This window comes from Lepisma saccharinum, chromosome 18, assembly GCF_977018435.1.
Source record: "Lepisma saccharinum chromosome 18, izLepSacc3.1, whole genome shotgun sequence".
NCBI lineage: Eukaryota > Metazoa > Arthropoda > Insecta > Zygentoma > Lepismatidae > Lepisma > Lepisma saccharinum.
In genome coordinates, this window is record NC_139246.1 from 38,726,174 (window position 1) to 38,742,955 (window position 16,782).

The 16,782-nt window shown below is 40.0% G+C and overlaps 1 protein-coding gene across 1 annotated transcript in view; it reads left to right on the forward strand.

The window, feature by feature from the left end:
- The first annotated feature begins 5,862 nt into the window (after positions 1-5,862).
- The window catches only part of LOC146002529 (G-protein coupled receptor Mth2-like), a 119,598-nt gene continuing 108,678 nt past the window's right edge, over positions 5,863-16,782 (forward strand). Inside the window, exon 1 of the mRNA XM_083140443.1 lies at positions 5,863-6,868. Coding sequence (XP_082996569.1) covers positions 5,917-6,868 — 952 coding nt within the window. The 5' untranslated portion in view covers positions 5,863-5,916. The remainder of the gene's footprint in view (positions 6,869-16,782) is intronic.

Here is a 16,782-nt window from a genome sequence, read left to right on the forward strand (position 1 = left end):
CTGTCCCGATTAGCATTACTTTGCATGAGTGGACTTAAATCACCAAATCAATATTTTAAAAAATCAAATCACACTGGGGGAGAAGCAAACTACCAAGTGATATTTTGTATTTACTCTAAATATCAGCGATTACGAAAGTCCTCTTTGTCCTTCTTCGACATCATGGGCGAGAAGGAGAGGAGAGGGATGGGTATGGTCAAGGGGTCCGCTGTTCTTCTAAAAATGTCAACCTAAAATTCTATATTTCACACATATAATATTATTTCGGTTACAGGAATTTGTGATAATTGTTGAAAGGGCCGATTGAGATTGACATACGTTGTCGCAGGAATGCGATAATTTCGGATTGAAGCAATGTTTTTGAGGTGGTAGAACTGTTTTTGGGTGAAAACATTACTTACAAGCATAATTTCCAGATTGTTATCTTAGCACGCTCTGAAGATTCAGGTGTCGCAGGTTCGAATCCTCAGCAAGAAATGGTTATTTCAATGTTTGTTGTTATTATTTTACTTACATAATTATAAAAATTAATAATTACATACACAAAGAAATAATAATTTTATTTCAATAATTCACCATGCATCCTCATCGTCACGATTGTCCTATAAAGCGAAAACCTTAAAGGTAGCAAGGGACGTAAAATATACGAATTATTAGTGGTGTCCAAAATGATATTTCAGTGGATTTAGCCAAACATGGGAGTGGGATAAGTTAGGAAACAGATGAAGACTACATCTACCCTACATACGTCTTATTTGAAACGAAAAGTTTCGCCATTTGGGCAAATCTGGTTTCAAAAGAACTAAGATGGCAACAGTCGTAGAACTGGACTTCTTGCAGTGTAAGATTCCGAAGGAAATATTGGCTATTGGGGAAGCGCCGATGCTGAGAGGGAAGGGAGCAAAGAAGATGGGGTGCTTCACGTGTTACAAAAGTAAACAACTGTGCAGTGCGAGTTTTGTGAGTGGTGTCTTTCGTCTTTGTCTTGTTTTCGGGCATTGTCAATTAATTAACAAGCGGAATGGAGCTTGCTCCGAGTTCCGAGGTGGCGGCTTCATCCTATCTGAACAGTGTGTTGTGCAATAGAAGATATTTTGAAGCAATCTATCGGTTCGCGTTCTTTTGCAGAAAAAAAAGCGAAATTGTGACGAAAAGAAGGCCAACGCCTATTTTGAACGATTTAAAAACCAAGTTGTCTGCTGGATATGACCGACATTTCAATGTTTCGTGGTATAACGACTATCCGTGGTTATGGGGATGTGTGCAGTTGTCGAAACTGTTTTGTTGGCCATGTACTCTATTTTCGGGTAAAAAAAAAAAACATGTGGAATTCAGGTGTGGATAACATGGAAAACTTCAGCATCATGACGCACCAAATATTCAAATTCAAATGAAAAACTTCATTTTATGACAGCATCACAGAACTTTTTTGATTTGATTTATTTTACTTCGCTTGTACCACTTTCGGCTAATTTTCGAAGATGGGGATGAGTGATGATGTGATGAAATTGATGAATAGACATCACAAACGATCATGCCCAAGCCAGGATTCGAATCCGGGACCCCAGCACCATAGAACTATTTTCAAAGAAGAGTCGTGGGATTGATCTGCTCTATAAGTAGCCTTCGATGTTTCTGTAAGTATCAAATTACGTATTTCTTTATTAGGCTAATGTTTATTGTGTCAACAACCAATGTTTGCGATTTCACTTCAGTCCTTATGTCAACATTTTTTTTCCCTGATTAATAACTTTACCAAAATCTAGTATTGAATTGCAGACGTACCAGATTAATATTATATGAACTACTTGGAAGACATTGGAGGGGGGGGGGGGCATGAGGAGGGGAGGCGCCTAAGTTTTACGGCTCCTCCCTTAAATGTCCTACTGATAACCGGTAACACTTTTAAAAATCCCACGCCACGCCACTGTTTGGTACCTTTCGGTAAGGTGCTTGCCAAATTTCGGAAAACCGAGTCTGTGGATGACAAACCCAAATCATGCAGGCCACGCACCTCGACGGATGAAGCAACAACATCCACAGCACTGTTGGCTGTTTCTGCAAGAGACCGAAACGAAGCGCTCGTCGTGTAGCCCAGGAAACCGGCCTTTTAGTTGCACGTCCATTCTGCTGATTTTGAGCGTGCATAAGTGGCACGCTGTGGAGTGACCACCCCGTTCCCCAGACCTCACTCCGCAACATGTCAAGGCCATCGTGTATTCAGTGAAAATTCGGGAGGTACAACATCTTAAGCAACAAATCGTTGACGCATTTGCCAGCATTACCGCAGACACTTTTCTAAGCAAAGTTTTGCAAGAATAGGGATGGGGTGGTCGTCAACACATTGAACCTACTTAAACGTGAGTGGTCTTGGGTTCATGACCAGCTTTATTTTGGGGTGACAACAACAACAAAGAAACGTTAATAACTTCGTCTCGGTTGGTGCTAGAGCAATAATAAGGATACCATTGAACTCGTGAGAAAATTTCCTATTTTATTGAGGCGTCACAAGCTATGGTGTCCATTTAAAATTTTGAAGTTGAATTCAAAATGGCGGGTTTCAAGATGTTCCATACAGAGAATTACACTAAGTCACACGATGTTATATTTCTAGAATTTCATGCACATGCACAAACAGGTACAAAAATAATGAAATTTGGCAGGTGTATAGAGAGGCCCTATGCCCCCTGCTTCTTCCTATGCCATATTTACGTGGTTTCGGGGTCGGATCCACACTTCAATTTCTCCTCATCTTGATATTTGAGGGGGGGGTTCCCCTAAAACCGTTTTTTAGCTGAAACACAAAAACACGTACTTCTTCCTTTGGGCCCCTCCATACACCTGCCAAATTTCATGGAAATCGGAGTGGCACATAGAGGTCAGATCCCCGCGTCAATTTGTCTTCATCTTGACCTTTGAGGGGGATCTTGCCCCCTAAAACACTTTTTTTTTTAGCTGAAACACAAAGACACGTATTTCTTCCTTTGGGCCCCTCCATACACCTGCCAAATTTCATGGAAATCGGAGTGGCACATAGAGGTCAGATCCCCGCGTCAATTTGTCTTCATCTTGACCTTTGAGGGGGATCTTGCCCCCTAAAACACTTTTTTTTTAGCTGAAACACAAAGACACGTATTTCTTCCTTTGGGCCCCTCCATACACCTGCCAAATTTCATGGAAATCGGAGTGGCACATAGAGGTCAGATCCCCGCGTCAATTTGTCTTCATCTTGACCTTTGAGGGGGATCTTGCCCCCTAAAACACTTTTTTTTTAGCTGAAACACAAAGACACGTATTTCTTCCTTTGGGCCCCTCCATACACCTGCCAAGTTTCATGGAAATCGGAGGGGGAGACTTAGACCTCCCTTGTAAGTGTATTAATTAATTACAAATCGCGTACGCGCGCACACACACTATATATATGTGTGTATATATGTATATTATATATATATATATATATATATATATATCAGCAGGTAACAATATGTTATATACATTCTTACTTTCCAAAGAAGCGCATGTGGGATGGCAAAACGGATCCGGATCCGAAAGTTTTGGATCCGGATCTGAAAATTCCGGATCCGAAAAATTTTAGGATCCAGATCCTTAGGGTCCGGAACCAACCAGCCATCTGGCCATCCCTAGTCTCTGGTGGAGGCATATTGTTGAGTGGTTCGGATCCTACTGTAGGTCCAGTCCCGACAAGCTTCTGATTATGAAGTTTAATAAGAATGTGATCCTAGTTTTCAGTTTGCGCCTGCTCTGTAAAGTGACGTGCTATTGGACATATGTTTCCTATAGGGAAGTCCATATGGCCAAAGCAGGGTCTCCCTTATTTAGGGTTACCAGACGTCCGGATTTTCCCGGACATGTCCTACATTTTAGCCTTATGTCAGGCGTCCGGGAGGAATTTGAAAAATATCATAAATGTCCTACATTTTGAGCGTCACATAATATTAATTAGGAAAATACGTAACAGAAAAAAGTCATGCAAATTACAAGTCTATGGACTGCGCTTCCAAACTCAATAGTGAAATTTATTTTGATTCAGTCATTGCACAAAAAGAATAAAGTTTTTCCTGCTATTAAACAAACGGGAAAACGGAAGTAATTAATGAACAAAGTCTTGGGACCACTTTCTGATAACGTCACTGTGCAATGCCTGAGCAGAATTTCTTGCCTTAGGGTTTATACTGATGAAACAAGGTGTTGCCCATTCTTATTCAATATTCAATATAATTTGATTGTAAAGCAGGGGTATAGAGAACAAAGTTATTCAGGGTGTCTGCCAGTCAAGAAAGTCATGGAAGTCAAGAAAAAGTAAAAAATCAACAAGTAGGTCAAGAGGTCACTAAAGAGGCAATACATTATTCTTGTGGTCAAGAATTTTTGCTATTGATTGGTTGATTTAGTTTATTTTACTTCACTTTTTTCTGTCCTATTGGCTAATCGCGAAGATGAGGATGAATGATGGTAACATAAGATGGATGAATGGATAGTCATAAACATATAGGGACTACCGACACAAACCCCACATAAGATTATACTGGCTGTGAGTCCAGACGCCAAAGCCTCGCTTGTCTGCCAAACACAGTTCAGGATGCATTAATACGAAATAGCAGATCTAATTCTCTTCTTAAATTCAGCTTCAGTTTTCATCTTAACTGTTCCTTTGGCAGGGATTTTCATTAAATAAATATTTATTTTCTTAATTACTAATTTCCAACTTTACCTAAGTAGAATGTAGAAAAGTCCAGAAAAAGTCAAGATTTCTGGATGTATTATTTTGGTAGACACCCTGTTATTGAACTAAAAACTACCCAAGATGAAACCATTTTAAATTACAGTAAGTGCTGAATATTTGTTTGCCATTACAGGTCATAATTCAAATGCTGAGACAGTACTTTCATTACCATCAGCACAACAGACTCACGAGAGAATTATTTTTCATAAACTCTGTAAAATGTTTGGTATTGGTCCCTATTATTTTTTAAAAAAACTGAAAAGTGTCACTTTTCAACTACTTCCTAACGTGTTTTATAGAAATATGTATTATTTATTGAGAATGTTTTGTGTCCTACATTTTGACTTAATGTCCTACATTTTGGGACAACATGTCCTACATTTCCCTTACAGCGATCTGGTAACCCTACCCTTATTGCACAGCGCTAGGATAACCTGGCATTCTGACGTCAGACGACGTTGTTAGGTTTGGTTTTCTTAGCATAAGTACACTGGAAATGTATTATTTATGCCGAGAGAACTAAACCTAGCTGGCCTTTAACCTAACAATAAAAGCATTTCCCGGTGACGTCAGAAGGGGCAAGCGTTATCCTAGCGTTGTGCGATAAGGAAGACCCTAAGCACATGGGGAAGTTAAGTGTAACACTCTATTGCACATTGAATTAATTGCATTTCACACAACAGATCCATTTGAAAATACAGGTTCAAGGACGCTAAACAATGACGTTTAAAAACCTTATTTTCTATCGATCTGAATATCGCTTTATTTCGAGTAATGTCGCGTGTCTTGTAGAGATACCCAGCCTAAATGGGGCGTAGTTCACAGATTAGTTTAATGGCCCTCATGAAGTTATCACTCACTGTTTCCCATCAAAGAGCCTGTTTATTGCTGGCTTTTCCTTCTTTCCTCAAACATGCAGTTCAATTCCCCCCCCCCCCCCTCCTTCAACATTTCAATTGTGGTGTCGTCATGCAATACTGGACCCGCACCAACTCCTCCCACTCTTTTCTGAGGCCGCCCAGTGCGTTTGGCGCTAGTGTACCGTGCCATGTGATTAAACCGCACCGTCATTTACATGGTTCTTATCGTTGGTTTTACCGAGTCAGTCAGTCATGAAGTTGAGATCGGTGCGGGTGTACTCGCTCTGGGTTGGCAAGTGAGGTGTAACAAAAATGCCGTTTTTCCTCGCGCTGGCCGTTCTGGCGCTCGCAGGTTGCGGCGGGTGGGCCGAGGTGATAGTCAACAAGTGCTGCGAGCGTGGGATGGTTCTCAACACGAAAGGCAAGTGCGTGGTGGGCAAGAGGGCCGAGGTTTGGACCCCGAACGCGTTCAACGGCAGCGCGGTTAAGGTTCGCTACGGGAACGTACCTTGCAACACTGCGTACGCGGAGCAGCTCGTGGTGATCGAGGAACTGGGGCGTGAGGACTTCAGGCTGTACGACAACGGGACGATTCGCGTCCGCGAAGACCCGCAGTACGCCTTCCCACCGTCGACGTTCTGTTTAGACCTTACTGAACACAAGTACAAGATCCACACGGCGCTTCTGTGCCCTTGCAAGATAAAACCGTGCATGAGAAAGTGTTGCATGGATAGTAAAAACATCAACGGTAGCAACTGGAAGTGCCAGACGCCGCCTGGTGGTCATGCGTGGAACCTATCCAGCGTCATGGCGCCGGACGCCCGGAGCATATTCACGCTACACGGGTTCCCGAAATGTGGAGAACGTAAAAAGTACCTTCTGAACCCTACGTCCAATCAGAGCACTGGGTTCCACATCTTGGCCGGCGGGCAACTCAAAGTGTCCACGTACGCGCGCTACATCACCGCGGACGATTACTGCGTGGACCAGGTCTGGCTGGCCCAGGGCTCCGAAGACCTAAACGCCATCATCTGCTTCCCGGACCCCGAGGTTCTGCACTACAAGGTGTACTCGGTTCTTTTCATCTTTGGTTCCTTCTTCCTGCTAGGGACCTTCCTTGTGCACGCCCTGCTCCCGGAACTCAGGAACCTCCACGGGAAGAACCTGATGTCGCACACCGCCAGCCTTTTCGTGGCTTACGTGGCCCTGGGGACGGTGGCCATCGAGGGCCCCACGATGCCGCCCGCAATCTGCATGGCCATTGGTAAGTATCAGAGTCCTTATTTCTAGGCCTCTAGGGGGCGTCGACCGAAATTTTTGTAGGGGGTCAGACAATTTATAAAACTTAATTAATAATTATTATTATTATTATGCTTATGATTATTATTATAAAATCAAGACAAAGATGGGGGGATAAAGTTGATATGGACCTAAAGGAAATCGATAAGGATGGAAAAGATTAGATCGATCTTGCACAGAATAGGGACATGCTTGTGTTGCTGCAACCATAAACCTTCTGGTTTAAGAAGGCTAGAGAGTTAGTTAGTTATTATTTTTATTGAGCCTCCCGTATGGCGTAGTGGCAACGTCGTCTCCTTGTAATCAAAGGGTCCTGTGTTCGATACCTGGTGGATGGCTAGAGGCACAAGGCACAGTAGTTCGGATCCCACTTTAAACTGTAGGCCCATGGACGTCCGGAAGGGGGTCACGCCCCGCTCCCTGGAAAATGATTCTCCATCTAAAAATTGCCTTCCCGATGGCGCAGTGGCAGCGTCGTTGCCTTGTAATCAAGGGGTTCCGGGTTCGATACCCGGTGGAGGCACATAGTGATTCGGATCCCACTTTAAACTGTAGGTCCAGTCCCAATTAGCCTTACTATGCATAAAGTGGACTTAAAACACCAAATCAATCCAATCCATCTAAAAATTATATTTTTCAAACATAATTTCATTTCAGCCACAGTAATTTATGTTCATTATTATAAGGGTGTTGAAGGAACATGAAGATATCAGACTGAAGTAGTGTCTTTTGAGGGGACATCACTAGGGGGGGAAATTTGCCGCCCCCCGGAAAAAAAATCTTTCTTTCCCCTTCTCTGGAAAAAAATCCTGCGGACATCCATGTGTAGGTCCAGTCTAGGGATGGCCAAACGGATCCGGATCCGAAAAATCCGGATTCATTCGGATCCGGATCCAAAAGTTACGGATCTGGATCCGGAACTATCTTAATCCCATTATAATATTACCACACCTTAAAAGGTATTATGATCTTCGATCACAAAGAAATTTTTCATTAGTTAGTCCTACAAGAATTTTTTTCAAGTGTTGTTCCTAAAATACTTTGCTACGCATCGGCTAACACACTCGTGCACAAAAATAATCTTACTTGTTTAACATAAAATGTCAGAGGTGATTTTGTAAATGCCATTGAAACGAATATGTATTAATTCGAATGTATTGGAAATGAAAACACACATAAATGTGAGACATTCCATTCCAGGATGAAACCTTTAACACACATAAGAAGATAGAAATGTTATACAAAAATTATACAATTGTTCTACAGTTACAGCTTTACAAATTAAAATAAAACATTATAATATATGCAGTGTTATATAATTACAACGTGTAAGACTAACAAGGGGGGTTATCTAAGTGTCCCCCTCCGATTTCCACGAAACTTGGCAGGCGTAAATATAGTCGGGCCCAAAGGAAGAAATACGTTTTTGTTTCAGCTAAAAAAACGGTTTTAGGGTTAAAAAAACCTCAAATGTCATGATGAGGACAAATTGAAGTGGGCATTTGACCTATGTGTACCCCTCCGATTTCCATGAAACTTGGCAGGTGTATAGTGGGGCCCAATGGAAGAAATACGTGTTTTTTTGTTTCAGCTAAAAAACAGTTTTACAGGGCAAAACCCACTCATTTGTCAAGATGAGGACAAATTGAAGTGGGGATCTGACACCTGTGTCCCCCTCCGATTTCCATGAAACTTTCCAGGTGTGTGTATAAACGGGCCCAAATGAAGAACTACGTGTTTTTTTTGTTTCGGCTAAAAATCTGTTCTAGGGGGCAACCTCCCCTCAAATGTCAAGATGAGGACAAATTGAAGTGGGAATCTGACCCCTGTGTTCCCCTCCGATTTCCATGAAACGTGGGAGGTGCATAGAGGGGCCCAAAGGAAGAAATACGTGTTTTTTTGTTTCGGCTAAGAAACTGTTCTAGGGGGCAAAACCCGCCTCAAATGTCAAGATGAGGAGAAATTGAAGTGGGGATCATCTGACCCCTGTGTCCCCCTCCGATTCCCATGAAATTTGACAGGTGTATAGAGAGGCCCTATGCCCCCTGTTTCTTCCTATGCCATATTTACGTGGTTTCGGGGTCAGATCCCCACTTCAATTTCTCCTCATCTTGACATTTGAGGAGGGGGGGTGCTCTATACACCTGCCAAGTTTCATGGAAATCGGAGGGAGAGACTTAGACCTCCCTTGTAAGTGTATTAATTAATTACAAATCGCGCACGCGCGCACACACACCATATATATGTGTATGTATATTATACATATATGTGTATTAGCAGGTAACAATATGGTATAAGCACATTCTTACTTTCCAAAGAAGCGCATGTGGGATTTCAAAACGGATCCGGATCCGGATCCGGATCCCAAAGGTTTTGAAAATTCCGGATCCGAAAAATTTTTGGATCCGAATCCTTAGGATCCGGATCTGGCTATCCCTAGTCCAGTCCCGATTAGGCATTTTGTGCATAATGTGGACTTAAATCAACAATTGAATTATTTATTGTTATTGTATACTTGGGGAGATTTCTACTAGATACACGAAATGAGTAAATATCCAGTACAACTGTTGTTTTTTCTATGTTTACATTTTACACAGTTGGTGTACGGAAATGTATATTTATTCTATTTCATCATTAACTTTTACATACTTCGTTAAAAAAAATCGTTAAAAGTTAGGAGGAAATTTTAGCCATGGTGTTTATTGTGTGCCTTCTCATATAAAAACAGTCTAATATTTTGAATTCTGTTTTTTTTTTTAAATTTATTATACGATCAATGTCAATTTCCAGGGGTAGTCGACAGATCTGTTCGAACCCTCCCGATGTTTATAGAGATGATGACCCAATAGTCTCTAGGAATCAGTGTTTGGAAAGTTGCTTTATTTTACATAGACCAGAATTCGTATAACACGTTCATTCACGAATTACAACACTGTTGACCATCAATGAATTAATCATAGGATTAATTCCTGTGTCGTTATCTGTGTCTTCTCCATTTACACGTGAGTAGGGTTGTTATAAGTCCTGGATTTTCCGAGACAGTCCCGGAATGGTATCATTTGTCCGGGCGTCCACAAAAGTTTCTTCGGAACGCACTAATGTCCCGGAATCGGGTGGGAATGCAGATATTATTAAGACATGAATATTATTTCTATTTAAATGCATGGATGTAATTTTAAAATGCTAATTTACAAAACAATCTAATTAAATGCAAAGCAAACTCATAACATTGTTAAAACTGTATATTCAAAATCATTCGCTTGAATTATGGAGGGGAAAAATCACTATTGTCGTGTTTACCATATTGTCTTGAGATAAAACATTGTATTACAAGAAAAAAACAAGTAATTTCTGTGTGTAAAGTAAGTTAGCAGTAGCAAATAAAGGTGGACATTTGAAACTTGCGCAACTCTAAATGTCTAATTTTGGCATAACTTGCTTTCCGAATCTAAAACGCTAAAAATTACATTTCAAATAGTTTTGCTGTTAGGCTTATCTCCTCCATGAAGCGCCTAACCTAACCACGAAGGCATACAGCAATGACGTCAGAACACGAAGTGTCTTCAATGTGAGTGTGATAAATAGAGCCCGGATTTTAGGCAAAATGCCTATTCGTTTCGTAGGCAAAAATTGAACACAAAAGTACACCGATCCGAAGGTTCTTAACATTTTGAACAATACTTTATGTTGCCTTTTTTGCCTATTTCACCTTACGCTGCCTTCTTCAAACATTTTTGCCTTTTTTATGCATCTTTTGTCATTACGACAAGGAATTTTTTTAAATTATATTTCTCTTCTTCTATTTGATTTCGTTTTTCAATAACCCTTGTTATTCAAATTATTGTAGATACATTTTTAAAGATTTAAGAAGAATTTAAGTTTCCGTCTCTTCAATTTTTAATGCCTCTTCTTCAATTTTCATTGCCTCTTTCTGAAACTTGATTGCCTTTTTTTCGACATACATTGCCTTTTTTCAATTTTTAGTTGCCTTTTTGCCTGCCATTTTTAATACTTTTCAGTGCTTGAACATCCGGGCTCTAGTGATAAGTGATACCCGCATTGCCAGCAACAGTAGTTCCGAAATCTCTCGCCAGATGTCATCAGGTTCTTAGCTGGAATTGCGAGTATTTTTTGAGCGGAACTGACTAATATTATTCGTATATATCGTCGCCTTCGAAATGTGGAATGAAAGATCGAACGGAATAAATGCGAGCGATAATAACGAAAGAACAAATGTCAAAGAATAACAGCGGAATAAGCACAGAAGGAATAACAGGAAATTAGTTACCATGCAATTTGGACTTCATAATGAAATATCTATACAACCAGATTGAAGTAGAGAAGCATGTGTGGAAGTAATCACCACCACAATAAGTCACCACGAAAAGTCTTCGCCTTACGAACGGAAACTGCAAAAGCGATTAGGACTAAATAGAAATGCGTAAAAACAAAGAGGAATGTTTCACTAGTCGATTGTTCCACGTGGCTTTTTCACAGAAGATCTAACACACTGGACAAGTTCCCAAGCTTTTTGCTTTCAATACAATGTCATAAGTAGGGAACGGAACTTTAGGTAAATAAATGTGTTTTTTTCGATAAGATAGAGATCCTCGTTTTTACCAAAATTCTGATCATAGCCTTATATGTCAACACAGCAAATTTTATTTTACATAGAAACACATATTTTGCAAATTTTCATTCTAAATACATAAAATCGCTCATTGACTTCAGCTACCTCGAAATCCACGAAGGAAAAATGTTTATTCTCCCCTCCTCTTTCATATCGAGAGTGTCAGGTTTGTTTTGTCTTTGAGCAAGCTCGCTGGCTGACTTCTGGCGCCTCGCCTACTGTCCTATTGGGGGGAAATATTTACCCCCACTGGATCTAACGCACAAGTGCTAATCTCTAAATGTACAGACATTTTTGGGAAAAAACAAGGTTTTCAAACTTTGTGCCAAATTGCACGTGTTTTGAAAGCTGAAGTAGAGGAAAGGAAGCTTTGGAAAACTCCAGCCTTAGTGACATTTCGTGCTTCAAATATGCAAGAATTGTTTCTTGTGATGTGGGGCGATCTTTCTCACAATATAAGATTCTTTTTAGAGATAATCGTCACAGATTTACGATGAAGAATTTGTATTAAACTATGGTGATCCACTGCAACTCTTCCAAGAAATAGCTCACTAAGAGGTAAGCATTTAGAAACTGATTTCAGGTGTTTAAAATGCATGTAATATTTTGTTTTTGTTACCAAATGGATTTATTTTTGTCACATATTTTCCTGTTTTTACCACATATTTTCAAGATTTACGACACATAAAAAAATAAATATACAGTAGAGCGTCGATTATCCGAAGTAATTGGGGGACATGGGTGTTCGGAAAACTGGTTTGTTCGGATAATCGAACTGTACATGTTTATTTGCCAAAAAGAAGTACTGTACAGTAAATTTATTCATAAAAACAGGCATCTCTTTAAATATTACAAAGTAACGTACAAAGGCAACTTTAGTAGGAATATATAGTATGTGGTACAGTTTATTAAACAAAAATATGTACATATTACATACGCATTTTGCATGAACAATACACACAGTACACAAAATTAACGTTTAAAAAAATCCTTTATTTTGGTCAGCAGCGCCTTATGAAGGCCCCATTAGAAGCAACGTTCCGCCAGCGGTGGCTCAGTGCGGCGACTACTGTGGGAAACTTGGTTTGGGAGTGAGGGGGATGATGGACGGTAGGGTGGGAGAGTAACAGGTGCAGGCGAGTACACAGTTCGGTTAAGCGGTCGTTCGGTTGACCGACGTTCCGATAATCGACGCTCTACTGTATCCGAGATTTTTAGCACATAAAGTTCCGTTTCCTAGTCATAAGTAACCAAGACCTGCCAAGCAGTTTTCATTGGGTGGGATCACATCGAGCATCGAGTCCCATCGTCGCTGTTTCCTGGCTTTCGAGGCGGGAGTCAAGGTCTAGGACTTCTAAATAATTTCAAATCCGGTCCGGGTGAGAAAATCACGTGGGAAAAGAATCCAAATTGCTGCGGAGAACATGTACATTCAGTGCTATGTTACAACCCATGTCATGGAAGCCTTACAGTAGCTCCGTCACTTGCAAACAGCTCACACTTTCCCATGCGTTCTTCTCAACATCGCCGACCGTGCACTCGAAGTTGGCATCAATCGTTAATTTACGTAACGTATCTGAGGGCCAATGAAGATGCTTTCTTTTTCAATTTCGCATCTGTTATTGTTGGAAACTTTTCCCAAAGGTACTCAATCGCTGGTCCAACTTTCTCCATCCCCTTGACGGTCTCCTCGATGGCGCAGTGGTAGCGTCGTCGCCTTGTAATCAAGGGGTTCCGGGTTCGATACACGGTGGAGGCACATGGTGGTTCGGATCCCACTTTAAACTGTAGGTACAGTCCCAATTAGCATTACTGTGCATAAAGTGGACTTAAAACAACAAATAATTTGTTTTGACTTCTTCATCTTCTTTGTCTCTTTTGCCTTGCTCTCTCTTTCTGCCTTCTAAGTTCTCTTTGTGCCTTCTTTGTCATTCTCATTATTTCACTCTCTTTGTCGTTCCCATTTTGACCGTCTCTTTCTCTTTGTTATTCTCATCGCCTCTCTTTTATGAATTCTCTCTACCTCTCTGTGGTTATCGTATTTATCTCTTACTCCCTTTCCCTTTCTATCACATTCTCTCACTTTTCACCTGCTTCTTTTTCTATCTCTCGTGTCTCCCCTATAGCGCAGTGGAAACGCTGTTGCCTTGGAATCAAGTGGTCCCGGGTTCGATACCCGGTGGAGGCACACATTGGTTCGGATCCCACTTTAAACTGTAGGTCCAGTCCCGATTAGCCTTATTGTGCATAAAGTGGACTTAAAACAACAAATCAATCAATCCATTCCCTTCACAAAGACCATTCACTTGAAGACCTTACTCTGTTTCAAAACGGGAGTTATCTCGGCTGTATTCGCCTTGGCAGATAAATTACAAAATTTATCTGGATTGTTCAAACCTTCCTTGGTATTTTTGCACTGACTACCCTGTCTAGAACACCAAAAACTAATAATTTTCTCCGGTTTCGCCGAATCCCACTTTCCCGAATCCCCTTTCGGTGAATATTTTGAAGCCAGTGTCCCAACCAATGTATTTTCCTTTTCTTGATCTCTTCCAGCAATACTCTTCTTTCACCAACTCATTCCAACGCGGATTTATTTCTTACGTGGTCTGTCCATTTCACTAGCTCCATTATTCGCCAGAGACACATTTCTAAAGTTTCTAGTTGCTCTTGTTCACTACTTCTTAGCAAAGGCGTAGCAACATATCGCGAGGCCCTGGGCGAGATCAGTATGCAAGGTCCCCATCAGTTCTTTCAATTTGAAATCTCAATGCGATTGATTGATTGATTTGATGTTTTAATTATAACACCATTAAGCCTTGTTTCCATGATTATGAAAAACTAAATATGCTGACCAAGGCAGTAATTTATTTTATTAAAAGCATAAACTAAACGTAACGTTTCAACCTTCTAGCAAGGTCTTCTTCATACTCTGTATCAAGTACAAAAGTAACAAGATACAAAAACAGGGCATTATATATACACAAGCATTACTCCCTCCAGACTATTTAGAAAGTTGTTTGGAACTTTCTAGCAGGTGACTTTCACTTTCCAACTTTACTTTCACCTAAAAGGCTAAACACAATTACTTCCATATAGAATGTGGTTGGACTTTTAATCTCACGCTCTTTTCCCTTCATTTTTCTTCCTTCTCCTCTCCTCTTTCTCTCTTGTCCTTTCCACTCTTTCTAACATCTTCTTCCATTCTTTGTTTAACTTCAATCCCCCATTCCAGTTCATTGTGTCTTCTTCACCTTTCTTCTCTATTTCCTTGGCTTCCTTCCATTTTCTCACTAGCATTCTCTTCTCCCTTCCTATCTGCTTAGCCTCATCCCACTCTACATTATCTACGAAGTGAAATGTAAAGAATGTCAGAGTGTGTACATAGGAGAAACGAAAAAGAGGCTGAAAGACAGGTTGAAACAACATAGGGATGATGTACGACTTAAGAGAGAAAGAAATGCAATATTTAAACACACGAGAGAAACAGGACATGACATAGAGTGGGATGAGGCTAAGCAGATAGGAAGGGAGAAGAGAATGCTAGTGAGAAAATGGAAGGAAGCCAAGGAAATAGAGAAGAAAGGTGAAGAAGACACAATGAACTGGAATGGGGGATTGAAGTTAAACAAAGAATGGAAGAAGATGTTAGAAAGAGTGGAAAGGACAAGAGAGAAAGAGGAGAGGAGAAGGAAGAAAAATGAAGGGAAAAGAGCGTGAGATTAAAAGTCCAACCACATTCTAATTATATGGAAGTAATTGTGTTTAGCCTTTTAGGTGAAAGTAAAGTTGGAAAGTGAAAGTCACCTGCTAGAAAGTTCCAAACAACTTTCTAAATAGTCTGGAGGGAGTAATGTTTGTGTACATATAATGCCCTGTTTTTGTATCTTGTTAATTACTTTTGTACTTGATACAGAGTCTGAAGAAGACCTTGCTAGAAGGTTGAAACGTTACGTTTAGTTTATGCTTTTAATAAAATTAATTACTGCCTTGGTCAGCATATTTAGTTTTTCATGATGTTTTAAGTCCACTTTATGCACAGTAAGGCTAATCGGGACTGGACCTACAGTTTAAAGTTGGATCCGAACATCACCGCGTATCGAACCCGGGATCCCTTGATTACAAGTCGACGACGCTACCACTGTGCCATCGGGGAGGCTGAAATCTCAATGTGAATCTATACAAAATCTTCACGGATACGTCAGCAATTTATCATATTTAAATAATGATAATAAAATTACTGTCGAAAATGATATTTAATAATTTCACTCACCCTAAAAGTATCATTCTCTGTTTTCCGGGAGCTGAAATCTGATGCTTTACGACAGACCCGTATTCAGGGGAGGGGCCATGGGGCCCATGCCCTTCCCTCGAACTATGAAATATTTACAATGTGAAGATATAGAAACCTACTATAACGACTTTGACAGTATAATTCAAACTCAGTATCAGCACAATAGGTAGCTATGGTGCTATGTTGAAAAGGAAATTTAAATTTACATATACTGATAACTTTATAATTATTATATTGATAAAAATAAAAACTAGAAACAACAAAAATTACAATAGCATCATATTATGCATATGTTTACAAGAACATTTATAAGATATCAATGCTATACATAAAAAAAATATATCTTTGTTATCTCCTTCCAGGATAAAGCAAGTCTTTGTATCTACAATTCTGAGCTTCAGTTTTCGAAATTCATCATCTGATCAAATCACCTCCAAACGTAGAACATATAAGTGTCACTCTATGCGACCTTCCTCAAAGCACTCATTTGAGGAACTGTAACATTTACAAGCCTGCCCCTTAAGGAAGATGAAAACAGATACCTATTCACTGCTTCCAATTCAACATGGCATCCATTATACATATCAGTGTCATTCCACAACTTTCGAATCTTTATCAGATTATATCATATTCAAAGTTCATTCGAGTCATAAAAGGCTTCAATATAACTTAAACATCCAAGTTATTATAACATTGCCCAGTTTAATGCTTTAAAAGCAACAATTATTGTAGAAATATATCACCATTCCATATTGCTAAATCTGTACTTATCTTTTTTCCATCCTGAGATCCATTTCAAAGTCACAGACAACTAGTATTAGAGCAACTAGTTCAAGCCAGATTTTTTAGTATGAGTTATCTTCAATTGTTTTTGTTTTATATTTTTGTCCATAAGTGCTTAACAGCTTGAATGTTTGTGTAGTAAATGTACATATTTGCTCTGTTACAGCTATTT